This window comes from Bos indicus x Bos taurus, chromosome 14, assembly GCF_003369695.1.
Source record: "Bos indicus x Bos taurus breed Angus x Brahman F1 hybrid chromosome 14, Bos_hybrid_MaternalHap_v2.0, whole genome shotgun sequence".
NCBI classification, from domain to species: domain Eukaryota; kingdom Metazoa; phylum Chordata; class Mammalia; order Artiodactyla; family Bovidae; genus Bos; species Bos indicus x Bos taurus.
In genome coordinates, this window is record NC_040089.1 from 32,413,214 (window position 1) to 32,436,625 (window position 23,412).

The 23,412-nt window shown below is 40.4% G+C and overlaps 1 protein-coding gene across 2 annotated transcripts in view; it reads left to right on the top strand.

Annotated features, from left to right (window-relative positions):
• Positions 1-23,412, top strand: part of PREX2 (phosphatidylinositol-3,4,5-trisphosphate dependent Rac exchange factor 2) — a 302,468-nt gene that overhangs the window by 143,484 nt on the left and 135,572 nt on the right. For both annotated transcript variants that reach the window (XM_027561133.1, XM_027561132.1), the window contains exons 19-23: positions 422-507; positions 6,360-6,496; positions 9,715-9,832; positions 11,506-11,690; positions 14,055-14,216. In XM_027561133.1, coding sequence (XP_027416934.1) covers positions 422-507; positions 6,360-6,496; positions 9,715-9,832; positions 11,506-11,690; positions 14,055-14,216 — 688 coding nt within the window. The remainder of the gene's footprint in view (positions 1-421; positions 508-6,359; positions 6,497-9,714; positions 9,833-11,505; positions 11,691-14,054; positions 14,217-23,412) is intronic.

A 23,412-nucleotide genomic window follows, 5' to 3' on the forward strand; every position in this document is an offset into this window, starting at 1 on the left:
AGACAGGGCAGTTTACCAAAGGTTTCTCTTTTCACCTTCACTGACACCCTGCAAAGTAGTTTTAACATCATCATCTTTTTGCGGAAACTGGCTCAGTTAAGCAGTTCATCCAAGTTAGCCAAGTATTAAGGGACTAAATAAAGATTCAAAGGGAGGTTGGTGTGACCAGAGCCTGTTCCTTCGTCAGGATATTCTGTGCAATGACTGTGTTCAGTGGGAGATCTTGGGTGCCTGCTCTGGGTCCCTTGGAAGTGCACCCCCCATGTTTATCCAGCCCAGTCTCTTTCACACATTAGACCCCAGATATGTGTTTATGGAAGGATTGAATTTTATTCAGTCCACAACAGCTGTGTGGACAGCTATTGTTTTAACCAGTTGTGGCATTTTAAAGTCATCTTACCTTATTTTCTATTGACTTTAGGACAGTGAAAATCCCAGATTCAGCGGAAGGACTTGGCTTCCAGATCCGAGGATATGGCCCTTCGGTGGTGCACGCAGTAGGAAGAGGTGAGGAAGCGGTCCTGTGTGGTGTCCAACTGGCCAGCAGGTTTGAATGGTCCTTACTGAACAAAAATGTGTGCAATCATGTTGCTATGGATATTCTCAATGTTTGCTGTATTAGCTCAATGGTAGTGGCTCAGTTGGTCAAGAATCTTCCTGCAGTGCAGGAGACTCTGGTTCAATCTCTGGGTCAGGAATATCCCCTGGAGAAGGAAATGGCAACCCACTCCAGTATCCTTGCCTGAGAAATCCCGTGGACAGAGAAGCCTGGCAGGCTACATTAGATGGGGTCTCAGGAGTCAGGCATGATTTAGTGACTCAACCACCTCCACCAGAAACTCTTATTTAAAAAAAAAAAAAAAACTTCTCCAAATTGTAAGACAAATTTATCATTGTTAAAAATTCATAAGAGAATTATTCCTCTCACTTTTCTCCATGTTTCAGTGTAATCAAAGGATGTAATGATTTTAAGATGGTCTGTTTTTCTCTGACAGCATATTACTGTATTTCTGTCAGCAATTCTATATGTGAGTTTGGGTTTAAGAATTATCTGTGTGGTTTATGTAGCGTCTGCTGCTGTATGATTACTTCAAGGGGTCTTATAAACCATGTGTTTTATAAACCATCAAATGCATTTTAAATTAAATAATTTAGGGGACCCAAAACTTAATGTTTATATTTTATTCTCTTTCTGTTTGACAGGCAAATCAGCTTTTGATATCTCTTGTTAACATACACACTTTTAAATTTTATGCTAACATTGATGTAATTTAAAGAAATAACTGTTAGATCCCACATTACTAACCACAGTAAATAAATTGCTGCTGTAGCAAGAAAGATCACAGTAAGCGACGTGTTTATCTTCACAAGAGATATACGTGCTTTTCATTACTAAGATATGTGAATTGTAAAGCATCTCAACATGATCATTCCAACATTAGACTGGGAAATTTTGAGATGACGTTGCTATCAGAGTCAAATTTATCAAGAACATACTAGCTAGACCTCTATTAGAGTCTATAAAATCACTTTCATTAGTGTATGTGTGATAAAAATTAACCTTACTTCAAAAACTTTTCACTCAGACTTTTAAAATACATAGATTAATAGATATTTCAAATATTTCCAGTTACTCGTTAACGAAATGGGATTCATTGCATAGTGAAAGGGATGTTTGATGTGACAAGTATTTCCTTCATTTTCACTAGACCAAAAAGGAGCCAATCACTTTATTAGTACTATGAAATAACTGAAAACTGGAGTGAATCAAGTTTTTTCTTTCCTTGTCTTTTAAGGAGCAAGGTTGTATTTTGGAAACTTAGTCGTAGGGTTAAGTCCAATTCTGGTTACTATGCCTTTTGCTTCTGAAGAAGAAAACAAAGAAATGCTCATGTGCTTCTCCTTTTGAGTGAATATGAAATAAGATAATAGCCTGTGGTTTCCTTTTGCACTGTAATCTTGCCATGAAAAAATAAACTTCTTTCCCATTTTTCTTCTTCAGCCCTTTCCCATGGTCGCACACTAGAGCATATCAATGACTGAACTTCTACCTGTGGAATCTACAATTCCAGTATGCCAGGTTCTGGTGCTGGAGTCTTTTTTTTTTTTTTTTTGATCTCTCATCACTTTGATATTCTCAGGTTGTTTTAAAATTCAGTTGGTTTGTAAGTGAACTGTAGTTCAATAAAAAATGATAAGCAAAATTCGATAGGGTTGTCCAAGCTTTGGATACTTCTCCTTTTCTGCTGGTGAATTACATCCTTCAGAGTACCACTTCCTCCCTGAGCCAGCTTTATCCCCATGGTGGGTCACTACCGTCACTTGTCTGCTTCATTAGGGTCCTCTCATCCCTGTCTCTCAGGTGCCTCCAGGGTCCTCTTGGCCTTATCCTCAGGTGCGTTTTGGCCTCAGATAAACCTAATTACAGCCTTTGCTATTTCTTCTGAGCAGCTGACAAAGAATTGTCACGGATGTGGGATTAGTGTCATCCCAAGTCACCGTCTAGTCTTTCACTGAGCCCCTGTTACTACTCAGCAGTCTGCTTACGTGTCTGATCAGTTTTCTCCCCGTCATTGCCTCCTGTCTCCCAGGTATGAAGCCTTCCAAGTCCTGGTTATTTGGTCATCATCTGTTTTTCTCCTACTCTAGAGGAACAGGTCTTCCATTTTCTTCTCTTGAGTTCAATGTTAATATCTCTATAAAGATTCTGGAGCCTATCCCTTCAGATACTGCCTGTGCGGTATTACACTGTCAGATAGTCCCTTTACAGAATTTTCAGCCTTTCTCTTCACTGAATTACTATAGTAGAGGCTATAAAAATAGCCTTGGGCTTCCCAGGTGGCGCGTGTGGTAAAGAACCCGCCTGCCAATGCAGGAGACTTAAGAGATGCCAGTTCGATCCGTAGGTGGGGAAGATCCTCTGGAGAAGAAAATGGCACCCCACTCCAGTATTCTTACCTGGAGAATCCCATGGACAGAGGAGCCTGGAGAGCTATAGTCCATAGGATTGCAAAGACACAACGGAAGCAACTTAGCATACACAGCATTGAAATAAACAAAGAAACAAAGCTATCTTGAATTGAACAGCAAACTCAAAACTTGCCTTCTTCCTTATTTTCCCCTCTAGATCCTTGACACTCAAAATTTGGTCCATAGACTAACAGCATTGGCATCACTTGGGAGATGGTTAGAAATGCAGAATCTCAGGCCCCATCCAATACTTACTGAATCAGAATCTGCATTTCAACAAGACCACTCCCGCCCAGGTGATTGATACGCATGTCAAAGATTGAGACCCTCAGCTCCAGAATATTGCTCTCAGGACTTTAATTTTTGTCATGACCCAACTTCCTGAAATGCTGCTCTGTATTTTGGCTGGATCTTCCTCACATCCTACTTGAATTTCAGCCCAGTGCTATAGCTCCTCCCACCTCCTACCCATGTCTTCAAGAGTAGCCCTTGTCTTACAAGAGTAATCATGGACTAAACTGAGAAGTGCAAAGGATATTGAAAGTTCCTGTCTTAATTGAATTTTCTGTCCCATTTGTTTAAACTGACTAGTCTTGTTGGGGTGAAACGTTCATATTTTGACTTCTGAGATGGTGCTTTTCAGATTTTTCTCCTATCCCTTCTCTGCCAACTCTTCATCTGTTGACCCCTTAACTGTTGGCACTCTCCTCTCTTCTCTGCCTTCTGTGCTTTCTACATAAACAATTGTATTGATCCTCTTTGCTGGGGATTTCTGAATTTCTTTGCTCAGATTCCTTGAATTCTATAGCCAAGATCTAATTGTTTATTATTCATCAATGCCCCTTTGGCATCTTAAAATCCATTTTCCCCAGTTGAACTTTTCATCTATTCTCTGAAGTTGCTTTACCCCTGGGTGGTCTCTCATTATTTGAGTAACTCCATCTACTCAGCCACTGAGCCCAGAGACTTAGGAATGATCCTGGGTACTCTCACCTCTCCATCAACTCCATCATCAAACATCAAATACTTGATCTCGTTCTCCCCTTCATAACTAATGCTACCTTAATTCCAACCTGGGAATTTGCAGTAGATGCTTACTGTGATTTTGATTTTTGACTTGAACTCCAATGATCCATCCTGTTTCAGTGGGTGGGGAGGGATCATGTCATTTCTCTGCTTAAAATTCTTAAATGTTTTTCCTCTTGTGTATATAATAATGTTCACTTCGTAAGTTTCAAAACCTGCCTCTGCTTTGTCCTCCTGTATTTTTCACTCACTTTCATTCAAGACGGACACCAATTGCTCCTATGGTCCCAAATGTCCAGGTTATTTCTTGATTCAGTACCTCTTTTGGGGCTGTTCTTTCTTTTCTTCTTGTTTTTTTTTTTTTTTTTTAAATATTGGAGTATAGTTGATTTAAAATGTTGTGTTAGCTTCAGGTATACAGCAAAGTGAGTCAGATATGCATATACATATATTTACTCTTTTTTAGATTCTTTTCCCATATAATCCATGACAAAGTATTGAGTAGAGTTCCCTGTGCTGTGCATTAGTAGGTCCTTTTAGTTATCTATTCTATATGTAATAATGAGTATATGTCAGTCCCATTCTCCAATTTATCCCACCCTTTTTCTTACCTCCTGGTAACCATAACTTTGTTTTCTACGTCTGTTGCTCTATTTCTGTTTTGTAGATAAGTTCATTTGTACAACTCCCCCCCCACCACCACCTTCTTTTTTTCAAAGATTCCAGGCTGTTCTTTCTGCTGATAATGTCCCTCCCTCCCTCCTTCAGTGCTCAGCTTAGTCCAGAAAAACCACTTAATATTTCTGGAAGTGAATTTTAGTGAGAAGAAAATGGATACTGTCTTCTTGAATATCAATTATGTTCTTTAACATGTTTAATAACATGTTGAATAATTATTTGCTTGCAAAGGAAGGTTCTTCTAACATGCTTATGATAATTTTGTAATCATTGATATTAGTTACATATATTGTATTTAGCAGTGGTGCTTTGTAAATGTTGATTGGTTCAGAATATCAAATAGTATTGATTGGCAGGTCCTGAAAATCTTAACTCACTGGTTAGAATATGTCACTGTATCTGTGCAAATAAATGGTGGACAGTTGATGTTTTCTGATTAATTTTATTCTCCACAAATTCTCTGCTTCCTGACTCTTTGTACATATCCTAAACTCATTTTCTTTGCAAATCCAGTTCACTCCTAGTTGCTATGGACTTGATTTTTTTTTTAAAGAATTTCTTTTGTCATTAAAAAAAAATGAAAGTGAAGACTATTTTAATATTTAGAGATTTTGTAGACTAAATGAAGGTAAAAAGGCCTGTGCTTCTGGTTTTCTCATTTTGCCATTATATTTGCATGTATAGAACATTAGATTGATTAGACTTTTGAAAGGGGAAGTAACTGATTAGCATGATAGAGATCTCTTTATAATATCCCTTCAAACGAATTCTTAGATGGGGTGGGAAGATATTCTCTTCAATACAGTTTGAATGGCCAAATAAATAGAGAATGTTTGAGAAGGCATTGCCATCAGAGCCAAATTCATCAAGAACTCTTCTGTCCATGGAATTATCCAGGCAAGAATACTGGAGTGGGCAGCTGTTCCCTTCTCCAGGGAATCTTCCCAACCCAGGGATTGAACCCGGCCCTCCCACGTTGCAGGCAGATTCTTTACCATCTGAGCCACCAGGGAAGCCCATGAACACACTGCTAAGTCACTTTAGTCGTGTCCCTGTGCGACCCCATAGATGGCAGCCCACCAGGCTTCCCTGTCCCTGGGATTCTTCAGGCAAGAACATTGGAGTGGGTTGCCATTTCCCTCTCCAATGCATGAAATTGAAAAGTGAAAGTGAAGTCGCTCAGTCGTGTCTGACCCTCAGTGACCCCATGGACTGCAGCCTACCAGGCTCCTCCATCCGTGGGATTTTCCAGGCAAGAATACTGGAGTGGGGTGCCATTACCTTCTCCGCCATGAACATACTAGCTAGATCTTTATTATATTTTGAAACTGCGATGGACTTGTGGACACAGGGTGGGTGGGAAGTGGAGGGTACGACACATTGGGAGAGTAGCATTGACATATATACCGTGTGCATAGATAGCTATTAAGAAGCTGCTGTATAGCATAGGGAGCTCAGCTCATGATGACCTAGAAGGGTGGGAAAAGGGATGGGATGGGAGGGAGGTTCAAGAGGGAAGGGAGATATATATATATTAAAAACTAACACAAAATTATAAAGCAGTTATACTCTAATTTAAAAATTTGCTATATGGAACTTAAAGTTGCTTCCCTATGTTACATGGGATAGAAATGAATCATATTCCTATAATTAGTTTTTGGCAATTTTCTCATTTGTATTTAAAGGAACTGTGGCGGCAGCCGCTGGTCTTCACCCTGGGCAGTGTATCATCAAAGTCAACGGAATCAATGTCAGCAAAGAGACACACGCCAGTGTAATTGCCCATGTCACGGCCTGCAGGAAGTACCGGAGACCAACGAAGGTAAATGCCCTTGGTGCAGCTGTAATGGCGAGCGCGCTCAGAAGGCCCTGGGGGTAGCATGCGATAATGCCAGAACTGTCTGTGGTTTCCACTGCCAGGTTCATGTTTAAGCGCAGCATTGTCAGTCTCATAATGCTTCTTTTATGTGTATAATTAGTTATAATCGATTCTGCTTAAGTGGCCACAGTTTGCTGCTGTAGTATTAGCACCGGTTTAAACAGTGTCCTGGGCTATTTTCATTTTCCTTGTGATGAGTTTTCAAATAGTTAAGTGTTTATCAAATTGAAATCTAAAGGCCTGAACTATTTTCTTGACAGATGCTTTAGAATCTGTAATGGTCAGCATATATTTTGTTGGTATATATGAATTATAAATGCTTACACTGTTTATTATAAAACTTCTGTGAGAAAAAATTGTAGGTTATACTTTATAGAGTCCATGATTGACTGTTGGATATGTTTTATTTAGGTAACTGAATTTAGCTCTTAAAAGAAAATACCACAATGTGCTTGCCATTACTTAAAATTTTAAGCATTGTCCTCTGATTCAAACTTTACATCCCATACAAAAAAAAAAAAGTTAAAATCCTATTTGGTAAGCTAAACTTACTATCTCATGAGTATTGGGTTAGAAAAAGAAAATTCTCTCAAATTAATTGAGTGCAAAAGGAATTCTAAAGGAGAGGCATTCTGTTTTTTTCTGTCATGCACCTAAAATACTCCTTTTTTTTGGATTTGGGAATATGATTTTGTGTCCAAAATAGAAAGCTGAATGACTACTTTCTCTTGGGCCAGGACTGACATCCTGCAAAATACTGAGCCTCCAAGAAAATAGCTAATCAATTCTGCTTACTAATAAGGTCAAACAAGCATAGCAAATTGGAATTCACATGCCGATCCATAGGTTACTTGGATTAACAGTAGTTTCATACATATTTATTGAACTATGTTAGTGAATGAAGTTTTAAAAAGATACTGAAATGATCAGATCTTTCCCCTTATGCCAGAATTTTAAGAATTAGTTAAACTGAGTTGAGTTGAGTTTCTTTTCATTTCCCTTATCTTCCTTGTTGGAGAGGTGTTGACCAGTGAAATAATTAAGAAAAGGAGTAAATAAACAGAGAAATTCACCAGGTAAATAACACACTCTAGCAGGTATCCATTGCTGCAAAACAGACTGTTCCAAACTTTGTGACTTGGAACAACAGTGATTAATTATTTCTCTTGCTTCTCCGGTTGACTTGGTGTTGGTTCCTTGAGGGCTTCATTCTGCTGGGAACTGACTGGTGCTGGGGTCCCCTCCTGAAGGTTTCTCACTCAAGAGCCACTCCACCTGGCTCTCCTTTCCAGTCCTAAGCATAATTCTCCTTTCTGCATAGTGTCTAGGTTTCAAGAGGGAATATTCCAAGTGATGATCTCTATGTTGTGCTTGTTACTAGCCCTCCGAAAAGTCAGATCACATGACCAAGCCCAGGGTCAGAAGGAGCTACACAAAGGTTTGGATTCTGGGGGATTGGTTCCTTGAAGGTCACAACCAGTTACCAAAGTTTATTTGCATGATTAAGTGTTAACTAGCACTTTAATGATGTGGTATTGGTGCTCAGTTGCTCTGACTCTTAGCAATGTCATGGACTGTAGCCCACCAGGTTTCTCTATCTATGGAATTTTCCAGGCAAGAATACTGGAGTGGCTTGCTCTTTCCTTCTCCAGGGGATCTTCCTGATCCAGGGATTGAGCCCTCGTCTCTTGCATCTCCTGCATTGGCAGTTGGATTCTTTACCACTGCGCCACCTGGGAAGCCTTTTAATGATATGTGAAAATGAAGTTGCTCAGTCATGTCCGACTTTTCGAAGCCGAACCCCAGGCTCCTCCATCCGTGGGATTTTCTAGGCAGGAGTACTGGAGTGGGTTGCCATTCCCTTCTCCAGGGGATCTTCCCAACCTAGGGATTGAACCCAGGTCTCCCGAATTGCAGGCTTTACCATCTGAGCCACCAGGGAAGCCCTTCAGTTCAGTTCAGTTCAGTTCAGTTGCTCAGTCATGTCCAAGCCCTTAATGATGTATAAATGAAATGAAAGTCTCTTAGTCATGTCTGTTTCTTTGCAACCCCATGGACTATACAGTCCATGGAATTCTCCAGGCCAGAATACTGAAGTGGGTAGCCTTTCCCTTCTCCAGGGGATCTTCCCAACCCAAGGATCGAACCTCCGTCTCACGCATTGCAGGCAGATTCTTTACCAACTGAGCTATCAGGGAAGCCTTTAATAATGTATAGCACTACAATAATTAAACACAATTGTGAAGATGGATAATACAAATTATATCACACTTCAGTCGTGCAACTCATCTTATCACCCTACCTAGGAAAACTACAAACATTAAAGTAATGCAACCCTGTAAATGTTTACTTGGTAGCCATTTCATCTTTCTCATTTATCTGAATAAGATGGGGAACTGCTACTTAAAAAATATAGGATCATTTATGATGTAGAAGGATTAAAAGGTAGTTATATCAGTTGGGGGCCCCATAAGATGAAAGATCTTCTTCCAGTTTTCTTATTGGTTTGATTCACGAAAAACATTAAGTGTATTTGAAACATGTGTGACTGTTACGAGAGAGCTTTTTAGGGACTTCCCTGGTAGTCCAGTGGTTGCGATTCGCCTTCCAGTTCAGGGGATGCAGGCTCAATCCCTGGTGAGGGAACTAAGATCCTACATGCCTCACGGCCAAAAACTAAAACCTAAAACAGACAGAACACTGTAACAAATTCAATGAAGACTATAAAACTAGTCTACATAAAAAATATTTTTTAAAGAAGTACATTTAAATCATCTGTACACTTACAGATGACTGCTTCTTCAGAAAAGTATCCATCTACCATTTATTTTGTTTACAAATGTAATTTATAGTTCATTATATGATATGCTTGAGTCATTTGAGTAAGACATTTGGGAAATACATCTTATTTAAAAAACTATCTTTGGAAGAAAAAACCCTCAAGCTTAAAAAGGTCAGTTTGTTAAAACAATATTAATTGCCATTGACTTCCTGTCAGTTTTAGACACTGACTTTCCTTCTCTCTCAAATTTTATTGTATTTAAACTAGAAGGGTGAATAAGATTGTCAGCTCTTCTTCTGAAGTACATTTATGAAATGGATATGCATTTTAGGAAACACTGATAGTAAATACCTCTGAGGTTTCTTTCCTTCATTTCCAGCAAGATTCCATACAATGGGTTTATAATAGTGTTGAGAGTGCTCAGGAAGACCTTCAGAAGTCCAACTCCAAACCACCAGGAGATGAAGCAGGGGATTCCTTTGACTGTAAAGTAGAAGGTGGGTTTCTTCTTCTCCTCTTGGGTTTATAGGATTCTTTGTCAGTGTGCCATTGCCGAGTCCCAATTGTTAAAAACCTTATATGTTCAGGTGACTACCTTAGTCATCATCTCAAACAGATGTCACGCCAAATCCCTAAGTCATAATTGCTCACGGCTAACGTGGAATAACTACGATGCTTTCTTAGGCTCTCTGTTAGATATTTTACATGGATTACCTTACCAGCTTATCAGAAATGAAGCTCTATTTTGTTGTTCAGTCACTCAGTCGTGTCCAACTCTTTTCTACCCCATGGGACTGCAGCATACCAGACTTCCCTGTCCTTCACCATCTCCCAGAGTTTGCTCAAACTCATGTCCAGTGAGTCAGTGATGCCATCCAACCATCTCATTCTCTGTTATCCCCTTCTCTTCCTGCCTTCAGTCTTTCCCAGCATCAGAGTCTTTCCAGTGAGTCGGCTCTTTGCATTAGCTGGTCAAAGTATTAGAGCTTCAGCTTCAGCATCAGTCCTTCCAATGAATATTCAGGGTTGATTTCTCTTAGGATTGACTGCTTTGATCTCCTTGCAGTCCAAGGGACTCTCAGGAGTCTTCTCCAACACCACAGTTCAAAAGCATCAAAATTATCATCACCCTAACTTTATGGAGAAGAAATTGAGGTCCACGGAGGTTAATGAATGTGCCCAAGCTAGTAAGTGGTAGAATGAGGATTCAAACCCCAGCTATGATGTGTTTCCTTGTTTTGAGTTTAAATGTTGTGTCAGCCTTCCCACTCCAATGTGGTTCACAAACCATGAGCACCTGCATCACATAAGATGGAGATACAGAGGCTCAGCCCCACCCTCGATCTACTGGGTGAGAATCTCAATTTTAGCAAGATAATATCTGTATGTACAATAAAATTTGAGAAGCCCTAGTTTAGAAAGTTCATAGTTCCTTTGAAATTATGTTTTTTCTGCTCTTGCCTATTTTATATTTACTGGTCCTGCCTTTATTCTAGGAATTAATTGTTTTAAGTAAACTAGTACTGTATTTCTACTTAGTATTTACTGTTAGAATCCTCATTCCTCAGCAGTTTCTTGCTTGAGACTACATTTTTTTTTTCACTAGCTGACTGATTGCTGGCCAAAAACCTATAGGAATATATTCAGGATGGAAATTTTATTACAGTCAACAGTGATACATTTTCTCAATGAGTTAGCCTCAGAAGATGCTGTTTGGAAAAATTCAGGCACTCTCTGCTGAAAAAATAATTATTGCATCTCCTTTCTGCTTCAGTATGATTTTCTGTATTTTTTCTGCTTTGAGAAAATATTCATCCAATGTTTGAGGCAGTTTTAGGAACCCTGACTTGAGGCTATGCATGATTTTAATGAAAAAATTGTATGTTTCATGTTGATACAGATATAAGTAGGTATGCATATGGTCCATAGATCAAAATGGGGTGTGCAAAGATAAAACTAGTCATATTAGAAGGGTAAAGGTTGGATCCGTCAATTTTGTATTTTTTTCCAATGCTCTTCTTTTTAAAAACGTTAGCTAGATACTTCATTTAGCACATCAGATTTAGTCACCCTTTAAAACCTCTAAAAAATATTCAGAGAGATTCAGATTATTTGAAGAGACTAAAAAACCCTTCCTGAATTTGCTGAATTAAAGTTGTCTTTTTTCCAGAGGTAATTGACAAGTTCAACACCATGGCGATCATCGACGGGAAGAAGGAGCACGTGAGTTTGACGGTGGACAATGTCCACCTGGAGTATGGTGTTGTGTATGAGTATGACAGCACCGCTGGGATCAAGTGCAACGTGGTGGAGAAGATGATCGAGCCCAAAGGCTTCTTCAGCCTCACTGCCAAGGTACGAGTGATCCTATCAGAGAAAGATATTATGATGTCAGTAAAACAACTCAAGTCCTCAGCCACCCCCACTTTAAAAAATGAAATAGCTGTGAATGCTTCAGCTGTCCGCTCATTCAAGTTCTCTTTCTTGTTCTTTTTTCCCCCATTACTCAACTGTGTATAGTCTTTTTTTTTTAATTGACCTCTTTTGGAGCACAGTGTTATGTTAGATGGGCTGCTTGCCCAAGCGAGTATTAGTTGGTTTGGCAAAGGTTCTCTGCATTTAGTAAGTTTGCTACGTCTGTGAATTCAGTATCGTGAAAACGTTTCAGATGGTTTTCATGACAGATGGTGCTTTCCTAAATGTACATAATCCTCTGAAGAATATTTGAAGTCGTAAAATGCATTCAAATTCTGTAAGGCTCATGTTTATTTCATATAGTTTCTCGAAGCTTAAAGACTAGTTTATGAATAGATCTTCAGATGTGTATATAATTCTTAGTTGTGAAGAGTCTTGTCCTTAGTCCTTAAAGCAAGACAGGGAGGGAGGAAGAGGATCTTCATCCAAATGGATAAAACACATGGTAAGTAGGTCACCCTGTTTGCTTTCTGCGATCCTTCCACAAAGTAAATTGGTCAGACTCCTATTGCACCCTCCGCAGGTCAGAATGTTTGTGTTCCGTCTACTTTTACATCACCCTGGGAGGATTCAGGTACAACAAGAAACATGTGTCTTCACCACCTTTATTTCTTCATTTCAGTTCGTGTTTCAAATATGTATAGTTGAGACAGATCTAGTAATAATAGCAGGTATTTTTAAAATTTTAGTGGAAGAAAATAATAGAAAAATCCAAATGCACTATTTCAAAAATAATTATTTTATGGTTTTCTTTTATATTCTGAAAGTCAATTTCTTTTTTCATTTGTTTTTTTAAATTTAATTGGAGGGTAATTGCTTTACAATATGAAGTCAGCTTCTTAAAATTATCCCATCATTATGATGACATTGTACCACTATATGTATCTATTGATAAAGAATCTATAGTTTCAAAATTCAACCCATTCCCAACTATTAATAAATTACACTACTGAGAAGATCTATAGAAGACTTTGAGACCAGTTTATTGTAATTAGTTTATCTCATTTTCTAACTCTTTGAAATTTACAAAATTACGTGGTTTATTTTATATATGACAACTATACAACTTAATACTGTATATATTTCTATTTTACACATGAAGAAAGTCAAAGAAATTAAGAAATTTAACCAAGACCACACTGCTAATGATAAAGTGAGCTCTGATTTCTAGACTAGTTATTAAACCAAAAACTCACACTCCATATTCTGCAAGACAGGGAAATGGAAGTGGTGAGGGACCTCAAATAAACATCTAATACATTGTCTATCTCACACTATATTATAAAAATCTGATACAAAGTTGCAATCAGTCATTGTGATCTTTGAACAATCATAAATGCTACATATACATAATGTTCGTGCTCAGTTGCTTCAGTCGTGTCCAACTCTTTGTGACCCTGTGGACCATAGCCCACCAGGCTCCTCTGTCCGTGGAATTCTCCAGGCAAGAATACTGGAGTGGGTTGCCATGCCCTCCTCCAGGGGATATTTCCAACCCAGGGATTGAGCCTGCATCTATTATGTCTCCTGCATTGGCAGGCGGGTTCTTTACCACTAGTACCACCTGGGAAGCCCATATATAATAATACACATAATTAATTCTCTGTTCATTGGAAATTCTCAGTGATTCATGATGTACACACACACATGCTGCCTTATAATCAATTCAGATAGCCAAAAGATTTACTAATTGAGCACATCACATGAATGGTTTTATCTGCTGCTTTCATCAGACAGAGTTCAGACACTGGAAGCAATGTTGTTTTTTAACTTTGGCAAGAGAAAGTCTCATTTATTCCATCCTTCTTTGAACATTTGTTTATGATAAACGCACTCTCTGTATCAGGCTCTGTAGCAAGAAAGGATATGGTTTTCCTTAGTTTTTGTTGTTCCACTACCAAGTGGAGGAAAAAAAAAATGTTCTGAATAACTCTGACTAAAATATGGGCAGTGTGTTCCCACATCAGAGTGTACCGATTTATTCAGCAGGGCGTCTTTGAAGTCCCCTCACCTCCCTCAGGCAGCCTTTTGTAGCCAGCAGAAGGGAAAACGGGAGATGCCAGACACACAAGTCCATCGCTTCGCTGCCAGGGTTTATTGAACACAGAAATCCCAGGCAGCTAAAAGAAGCACTCGGGGAAAAAACACCCTATGTTGTGGAATTGTGAACATTTTATTTGGCTGATTTTGAAGCTTTTATTTTCTTCTTCTGTTTTATGTGTGTGTGTGTGTGTGTGTCTACAGATTCTTGAAGCCCTGGCTAAAAGCGATGATCATTTCGTACAAAACTGCACCAGCCTTAGCTCTCTGAATGAAGTGATACCTACTGACCTTCAAAGTAAATTCAGTGCCATTTGTAGTGAAAAAATTGAGCGCATATGTCAGAGAATATCCAGTTATAAAAAGGTAAAGTAAAGGCTCTGTGTATTTCACACGTGATTATTATTTAAATTATTATTGTAATGTCAAATTTAATTCAGTGTTTGATGTTTTATTCCTTATTTATGTACCAGTTTATTGAAATAATGATAAGATTTATAAAGCATTTTAGAGTTTTTCAAATGCCTTTATATCCTTTACCTCATTTGATCTTTGCAAGCTAAGTCATTATTTCATGTTTTCCAATATAATAACCGAGACCTAGACAATTAAATTGGGATTCCCAGGTGGCACAGTGGTAAAGAATCCACCAGCCAGTGCAAGAGAAGCAGGAGATGTGAGTTCAATCCCTGGGTTGGGAAGATCCCCTGGAGGAGGAAATGGCAACCCACTCCAGGATTCTTGCCTGAAAATTCCATGGACAGAGGAGCTTGGCGGGCTACGGGCTGTGGTTTCACAAAGTCAGACACAACTGAGCATGCATGCCTGCATTCATGCAAAGAATTAAATTTCTTACTGGCAAGTATAGAGTTGGGATGTTAATCCAAACCACCTAATCCTGAAGTCACATTTTAAAATGATACAGTAGTTGTTCTTTCCCTGTTCTCTCAATAGAGGGAACAGGGTCCTCAATCAGAAAGTATTTGGAACACAGGCTGTTTCCTTCATTAATTGAGCGTATTAATTGAGCACCTTTTATGTGTGAAGCTGTTCTTGGTTCCAGGAATATGGCAGCAAAGATTCTTCCCTCATGATGTTTCCATTTGAGTCGGGGAGACAGCAACAACATGTCTACAAAGGGGAAAATAAACTATTGACGAGAATTATGAGGACAACCATGGTGGGAAGTACCAGTGTGGGAACTCTGAACTGGGTACTAGAGAAAGCATCCTTAGGAAAGCTTGTATTTAAACGACAAGTAGAGCTCTTTCTCCAAAAGGGAGGAAGAAGCCTCCAGGTAGACAGAACAGCTGGTGGTGGTGTTCAGTTGCCCAGTCGTGTCCAGCTCTTCATGACCCCACGGACTGCAGCATACCAGGCCTCCCTGTCCCTCACCATCTCCCGAGATCCACCTATGTTCATGTCCATTGAATCGGTGACGCCACCCAACCATTTCATCCTCTGTTGCCCTCTTCTCATTCTGCCTTCAGTCTTTCCCAGAATTAAAGGTTTTTCCAATGAGTCAGCCGTTGGCATCAGGTGGCCAAAGTATTGGAGCTTCAGCATCAGTCCGTTAGGCCTCAAAGCAGAAAGAAGGCCAGGGTGTCAGGTGGAAAGAGATTAGTCCTAAGGGTGGAGACTTCAGCAGGGACCAGCATGAGATGCTGTGAAACTCTGTACCTTTCAGGACTTTGGGTTTTCTTCTTACATCAAGGAGAAGTTGGAAGTTTTTAGATATAACGGTGGCTTCATTTAACGTAGGTTTTAAAAGGTCATGCTGGGAACTTCTGTGGCGGTGCAGTAGTCAACACTTTGCCTGCCAGTGCAGGGGTGTGGATCCAATCCCTGGTCAGGGAGCTGAGACCCCACATGCCTCGTCACCCAAAAACCAAAACATAAAGCAGAAACAATATTGTAACAGACTTAATAAAGATAGTCTACATCACATCCAAAAAAAAAGAGCTGGCTTCCCTGTAGGAATAGATTGCAAGGTGCAATCTTGCAATCTAGAGAGGTGTGTCCAGGTGAGTGATGGTGGTGGCATAGACTCTGGTGAAGACAGAGGAGACAGAGAACATTTAGCGAATTTGACAATATATTTTATAGACAGAGTAAATAAAAATGCATCTCCAAAACATATCTTTTAATATATTTTAATTTTTTTTCTATTCGTATCAATGGGAAGATAGCTAATTAAATTATTTTCTTCAAAGTGAGGCTGGTTGCATGGATATTTTGTTTGCACATGTGTGTGGGGGAGTTTAATAGCCAATGAATGACCTAAAAGGAAGAGTCTCCTCACCAGAAAGTGAATTAGCCAAATTCCCTGGTGGCTCAGACGGTAAAGCGTCTTTCTACAATGTGGGAGACCTGGGTTCGATCCCTGGGTGGGGAAGATCCCCTGGAGAAGGAAATGGCAATACACTCCAGTACTATTGCCTGGAAAATCCCGTGGACAGAGGAGCCTGGTAGGCTTATACAGTCCATGGGGTCACAAAGAGTCCGACATGACTGAGCAACTTCACTTTCACTTTTCCCTTGATCTTGAAGTTCTTGCCTGCGGAAGTGTGACTGAATACATCTCTGTTCTTTAAGCTAAAAAAAAAAAAAAAAAAAGAGTGAGAGAGAGACTAGTTGCTTAAAATTTGATGGTCATACTAGGAAATATTATCTATCCCAGTGTATGTGAATATGACTTAACTGACTATGCTTGATATGGTAAATAAAAGATAAGCCCTTTTGTGTCCAGATACATCCATTTAAAAATAGGCAAATGCATGAAAGAATACCCAAGGAATTTCAATCTTGGTTACCTCAGGTAGGAGAAAGAAAAGAGGACTCGCTGTGTTTTTCTTTAAGGCCTTCCTATACTGTTTGGCTGGATGGAGGAGCCTGGAAGGCTGCAGTCCATGGGGTCGCTGAGGGTCGGGTACGACTGAGCGCCTTCACTTTCACTTTTCACTTTCATGCATTGGAGAAGGAAATGGCAACCCACTCCAGTGTTCTTGCCTGGAGAATCCCAGGGACAGGGGAGCCTGGTGGGCTGCCGTCTGTGGGGTCGCACAGAGTCGGACACGACTGAAGCGACTTAGCAGCATACTGTTTGGCTTGTTAAGTTGAATATATATAGATGTCATAATTTTATGAAGAAAAAGTGATATTCAAGATCACTGTATAACTGTCATATCTGTTCACCCTCTTTCCATGACTGCTGTTGACCCCTTTGAGTTTGAGAACGATTCCACGAATAAGCCTTGCGGAAGCCGAAGAACAGAAGATTTTCTTTTTACTTCTCCTGTCCCTTTGAGATGTGACAGTTCTTTGAAGTTAAATTTAAAAGCTCTAAACAAATGCAAATTAGTAGTTCCCTTTTGAACACATTTTGAAAAGAGAGTCATTCTACTTCAGAGATAGATCTGTATAAAGTATGGTAGGGTTCAGGCAGATTCTGGTTATCAAACTTGTCACGGTTCTGTGTCTCGTTTTTCTACCTCGTTTTCAATTTCTTCCATTTTCTCTCCATTCATTCAAACAACAAAAGCAGTAGAAGTAGCTTAAAGAAATATACATAGGGGAAGGTAAACTATCTAAGTAAAAGCAAAACATTAGGATGAGGGCACATTACATAGGGTATTGATTCAGCTGCTTTAAGAAGGGCCAAGACAACACAGACTTAAAGCAGAAAGTTTATTTCTCACTCTTGTGAAAGCCCAACGGATAGGGGTCCAGTGTGCTGGGGCTTGATGATCTTCTGCGGATCCTCCTATATTTTTGTTTTCTCCTCTAGGATATTGCCCTCTTCCACAAAGCCAAAGTTGGCTCACCACCATCATGTATAAATGAATTCCCCTTAAACGGGGAAAGAGAAAGCAGAGAGTGAATTGCTTCCTTTTGAGGGCGGGACCCAGAAGTTGTACACACCATCCCTATTTACATCTTGTTAGAGTCGGACAGGACTGAGTGACTTCACTTTCACTTTTTACTTTCATGCATTGGAGAAGGAAATGGCAACCCACTCCAGTGTTCTTGCCTGGAGAATCCCAGGGACGGTGGAGCCTGATGGGCTGCCATCTATGGGGTCGCACAGAGTCGGACATGACTGAAGCGACTTAGCAGCAGCAGCAGCAGATTTTAGTGCAAAGGAGGCTGGGACATGTAGTCTCAAACTGGGCATCCATGTGCCAAAGTAAGGGCTTCCTCGGTGGCTCAGCGATACAGAAGACTCGGGTTCAATCCCTGGATCAGAAGGATCCCCTGGAGGAGTTCATGGCAACCCACTTCCAGCATTCTTGCCTGCAGAATCCCATGGGACAGAGGAGCCTGACAGGCTACAGTCCATAGGATCGCAAAGAGTCAGACATGACTGAAGTGACTTAGCACGCATGTGCCAAACTAAAGCTTAAGGAACTTTATTTCTCAGAGAAAGAAGGAGAGAATGAATATCGAAGGAAAATGAACAGGTAAATTTAGAGATAAAGCTATGTTAGAGGGACTTCCCTGGTGGTCCGGTGGTTAAGACTTCACCGTCCAATGCAGGGGGTGCGAGTTTGATCCTTGATTGGGGATCTAAGGTCCCACATGTCTCAGGAACAAAAAGACAAATAACAAAAATCTTCCCATAAAACAGATGCAACGCTGTAGCAAATTCAATAAAGACTTTAAAAGTGGTCCACATCAAAAAAGATAATCTTAAAAAAATTATTAGAAGAGATGGTATAAAAATTTTTTATTTCAAAAAAAAAATTTTTTTTTAAAGATGATATTCATTGGAAAAAAAAAGAGAGACAGAGAGAGATGATCTAGATTATCAGAGAATAAAGGGCTATAGGTAAGTAGGTCCTAAGACTCTACCTACTCAAGTGGCATATTCTGTTTGGCCTTCAGCTTCCTGATGGCTAAAATTAAAAAGGAACACTGTCACATATCTATCAGCATCTCTGTAGTATATACATAATTTCTTAAGAGAGGCAGAACTTTCCTTGGATGGAGTTCTAAATGAAATCTCTCACCTGGAGTTTCAGAGGCAACAACAGGAATGTCAGGGCAGTGCCCTTAAACATAGCCCTGCAAAAGAAGCAGACATCCATTTTATGTGGCAGATATGTTTAATGCATTCCTTAATGAAATATCAGAGGTCAAAAAACTGAAGTCCACAAAAGCAAGTTTGTTGCAATATGGAACAGGAAGACTAGAAAATTACTTACTAAATGTGTACCCTTTGTGTAGGCAATGGGACCTTAAGTCAGTTATTTGAAGAAGACTTCCCTCTCCCGCTTACTGTCCACTTGAGAAGAAAGGTCAAAATACATGAAGCAATAATAATACTCATTAGCTTCCTTGGAGGTGTTGCCATAATGATTGAATATGCTGGCACTCACCACCCTGCTCTTCCTGCAGTTATGGAGAGCACTGCAGTTTATAACAGTTGATATCAGGCATTGTGTACCATATTTTGGATTTCCTGGGTGGGTCAGTGGTAAAGAATCTACCTGCCAATGCAGAAGACGCAGGAGACACGGGTTCGATCCCTGGGTTGGGAAGATCCCCTAGAGAAGGAAATGGCAACCCACTCCAGTATTCTTGCCTGGAAAATCCCATGGACAGCGGAGCCTGTCGGACTATAGTCCATGGAGTTCCAAAAGAGTCAGACACGACTTAGCAACTAAACAACAAACCATATTTTACAGTTTGCCTGTGTTGTGTAATCTTACCAACACAGTGTTATGAGACACATTTCTTTGATGAAGTGACTCAAGTTCAGAGTGGTCCGCTAACTTGCCCAAAGGCATGCAGCTGGGAACAGCAGTGGAATTTGAACCTTGTTCCCTTTTATTCTAAAACTTATTGTTTGTTTACCAAGGCAATGGCAACTCACTCCAGTACTCTTGCCTGGAAAATCCCATGGACAGAGGGGCCTGGTAGGCTGCAGTCCATGGAGTCCCTAGGAGTCGGACACGACTGAGCGACTTCACTTTCACTTTTCACTTTCATGCATTGGAGAAGGAAATGGCAACCCACTCCAGTGTTCTTGCCTGGAGAATCCCAGGGACGGAGAGCCTGGTGGGCTGCCGTCTATGGGGTCGCACAGAGTCGGATACGACTGAAGCGACTTAGCAGCAGTTGTTACTGTGCTAAACAGCATGGTTCTGACTGCAAATGAGTACATGCTCAATTGCTTAGTTGTGTCCCACTCTTTTCAACCCCATGGACGTAGCCCATGAGGCTCCTCTGTCCATGGAATTTTCCTGGCAAGAATACTGGAGTGGGTTGCCATTTTGTCCTCCAGGGCATCTTCCTGACCCAGGGATAGAACCCCTGTCTCCTGTCTCTCCTGCATTGTAGGCAGATGCTTTATTGTGGAGCCACCAGGGAACTGCAAGGGCAATAGCGTTTCAGAGGAGGAGAAATCCTCTTGGATCGAGTAGTCAGCAGATGCTAGCTGCTGTCAGTTGGAAAGATGTGTCAGATTGATTTGATATCTCTCTTTACTTCATTCTCAAGTAAAGAGAGATATCATAAGCAAAGGCAAAGACTTAGAAATGAGACTGATCTTATTGAGGAAGAGTTGACAGACTGCCTGGGCCAGAAAGGAGGATTTGAGTTGGATGCAATTAAAAAGGAAACCTGACAAAATCTGATTTTTCCAGTGATGTTTCAAAGTGACATAATCATCAGATTTGTTTGTAAGATGTCCATATTGATGGTGATTTGGACTCGAAGAAGCCTTGGGGATGGAGAGAAAAGATCAGTTCAAGCTATGTGCTAAATTGTTTATGACATAAACAATTAAAGAAGGTGTTATTTTTGGTTTCTAACAGCCTGGTTTGAGATAAAATGAGAGGTGTATATGGGGCTTTCCTGCTGGCTCAGATGGTAAAGATGGGCTTCCCTGGTGGCTCTGTTAGTAAAGAATCTGCCTGCAGTGCAGGAGGCCTTCCTGATCCAAAGGTCAGGAAGATCCCCTGGAGAAGGAAATGGCAACCCACTCTTCTAGTATTCTTGCCTGGGAAATTCCATGGACAGAGCAGCCTGGTGGGCTACAATCCATGGGTCACAAAGAGTCTGATGCAACTTAGTGAGTTAACTGAATTGATGAGGGGTGTATGTTATAGGGGATCAGAAGCAGAAAGTATAGGGGTTTCCCCCCAAAGTGGGTGATTCTCAAAAACATCCTGGCATATGAGAAGCATCTCCCATTTCCTCAGGAGTAACTGGGTGCTTGGGAACCTTTTAAAGCAGAAGTGGACAGGCTACTGGGCAGTGATTTCAAATGATAAAAAGAATGTTGTTGAAGTTTGAAAGCTCTTGTATGTACATTATTGCTATTTGAGCCTCGAAGTAGCCATGTGTACCGAATACTCTTATCATCCTGCTTTTTTCCTCAGGGAGATTAAGAATTGACTTTGCGTCACATATTTGGCAGGCAGCCAACTAGGTATCAGTCCTATGGAGTACTCTCTCACTTATTTTTATTTTTCATTCAGGAACTAGGACTTCAGTGCTTTAAAAGCAATCCCTTCTTCATCACTTCTTGACCATAAATCTACTTAGAATCATTCAGTTCAGTTCAGTCGCTCAGTCATGTCTGACTCTGTGCGACCCCATGAACTGCAGCACGCCAGGCCTCCCTGTCCATCACCAACTCCCAGAGTCCACTCAAACTCATGTCCATTGAGTCGGTGATACTATCTGACCATTTCATCCTTTCTTGTCCCCTTCTCCTCCTGCACTCAATCTTTCCCAGCATCAGGGTCTTTTCTAATGAGTCAGCTCTTCGCACCAGGTGACCAAAGTATTGGAGTTTCAGCTTCAACATCAGTCCTTCCAATGAACACTCAAGACTGATCTCCTTAAGGATGGACTGGTTGGATCTTCTTGCAGTCCAAGGGACTCTCAAGTGTCTTCTCCAACACCACAGTTCAAAAGCATCAATTCTTCGGTGCTCAGTTTACTTTATAGTCCAACTCTCACATCTATACATGACCACTGGAAAAACCATAGCCTTGACTAGACGGACCTTTGTTGACAAAGTAATGTCTCTGCTTTTTAATATGTTGTCTAGTTTGGTCATAACTTTCCTTCCAAGGAGTAAGCATCTGAATTTCATGGCTGCAATAACCATCTTCAGTGATTTTGGAGCCCCAAAAAATAAAGTCTGACACTGTTTCCACTGTTACCCCATCTATTTCCCATGAAGTGATGGGACCAGATGCCATGATCTTAGTTTTCTGAATGCTGAGCTTTAAGCCAACTTTTTCACTCTCCTCTTTCACCTTCATCAAGAGGCTCTTTAGTTCTTCACTTTCTGCCATAAGGGTGGTGTCATCTGCATATCTGAGGTTATTGATATTTCTCCCAGCAATCTTGATTCCAGCTTGTGTTTCTTCCAGTCCAGTGTTTCTCATGATGTGCTCTGCATACAAGTTAAATAAGCAGGGTGACAATATACAGCCTTGACGTACTCCTTTTCCTAGTTGGAACCAGTCTGTTGTTCCATGTCCAGTTCTAACTGTTGCTTCCTGACCTGCATACAGATTTCTCAAGAGGCAGGTCAGGTGGTCTGGTATTCCCATCTCTTTCAGAATTTTCCACAGTTTATTGTGATCGAGACAGTCACAGGCTTTGGCACAGTCAATAAAGCAGAAATAGACGTTTTTCTGGAACTCTCTTGCTTTTTCGATGATCCAGTGAATGTTGGCAATTTGATCTCTGGTTCCTCTGCCTTTTCTAAAACCAGCTTGAACATCTGGAAGTTCACAGTTCACGTATTGCTGAAGCCTGGCTTGGAGAATTTTGAGCATTACTTTACTAGCGAGTGAGATGAGTGCAATTGTGCTGTAGTTTGATCATTCTTTGGCATTGCCTTTCTTTGGGATTGGAATGTAAACTGACCTTTTCCAGTCCTGTGGCCACTGCTGAGTTTTCCAAATTTGCTGACATATTGAGTGCATCACTTTCACAGCATCATCTTTTGGGATTCGAAATAGCTCAACTGGAATTCCGTCACCTCCACTAGCTTTGTTCGTAGTGATGCTTCCTAAGGCCCACTTGACTTCACATTCCAGGATGTCTGGCTCTAGGTTGGTATCTTTCTAATGAAGTAGAGAAACAAGCTTAACAAGAAAACATTTCAAAAATCTTTTCAGTTTGAATAAAATGTTGATACCTAAGGTAATAGTCTGTCATGGAAAGTAAATTCCATCTGTATATCAAATGTGTGTCAACAGAAACTGTAGCATTTGTGAATATGTATTTGTAATTTCCACATATTTACTTTTAAACTGTTGTTATTTGTTGTTTAGTTGCTAATTCATGTCTGACTCTTACTGACCACATGGATTGCAGTCTGCCAGGCTCCTCTGTCCATGGGATTTCCCAGGCAAGAATAATGGAGTGGGTTGCCATTTCCTTCTCCAGGGGATCTTCCCAACCCAGGGATTGAACCCACATCTCCTACATTGGCAGGAAAAGTCTTTATCACTGAGCCACCAGGGAAGCCCAAACTATTATAAGCAACCCATTTTTCTCTAAAATAAAAGCTTCAAACAGCCCTCTTTCTATA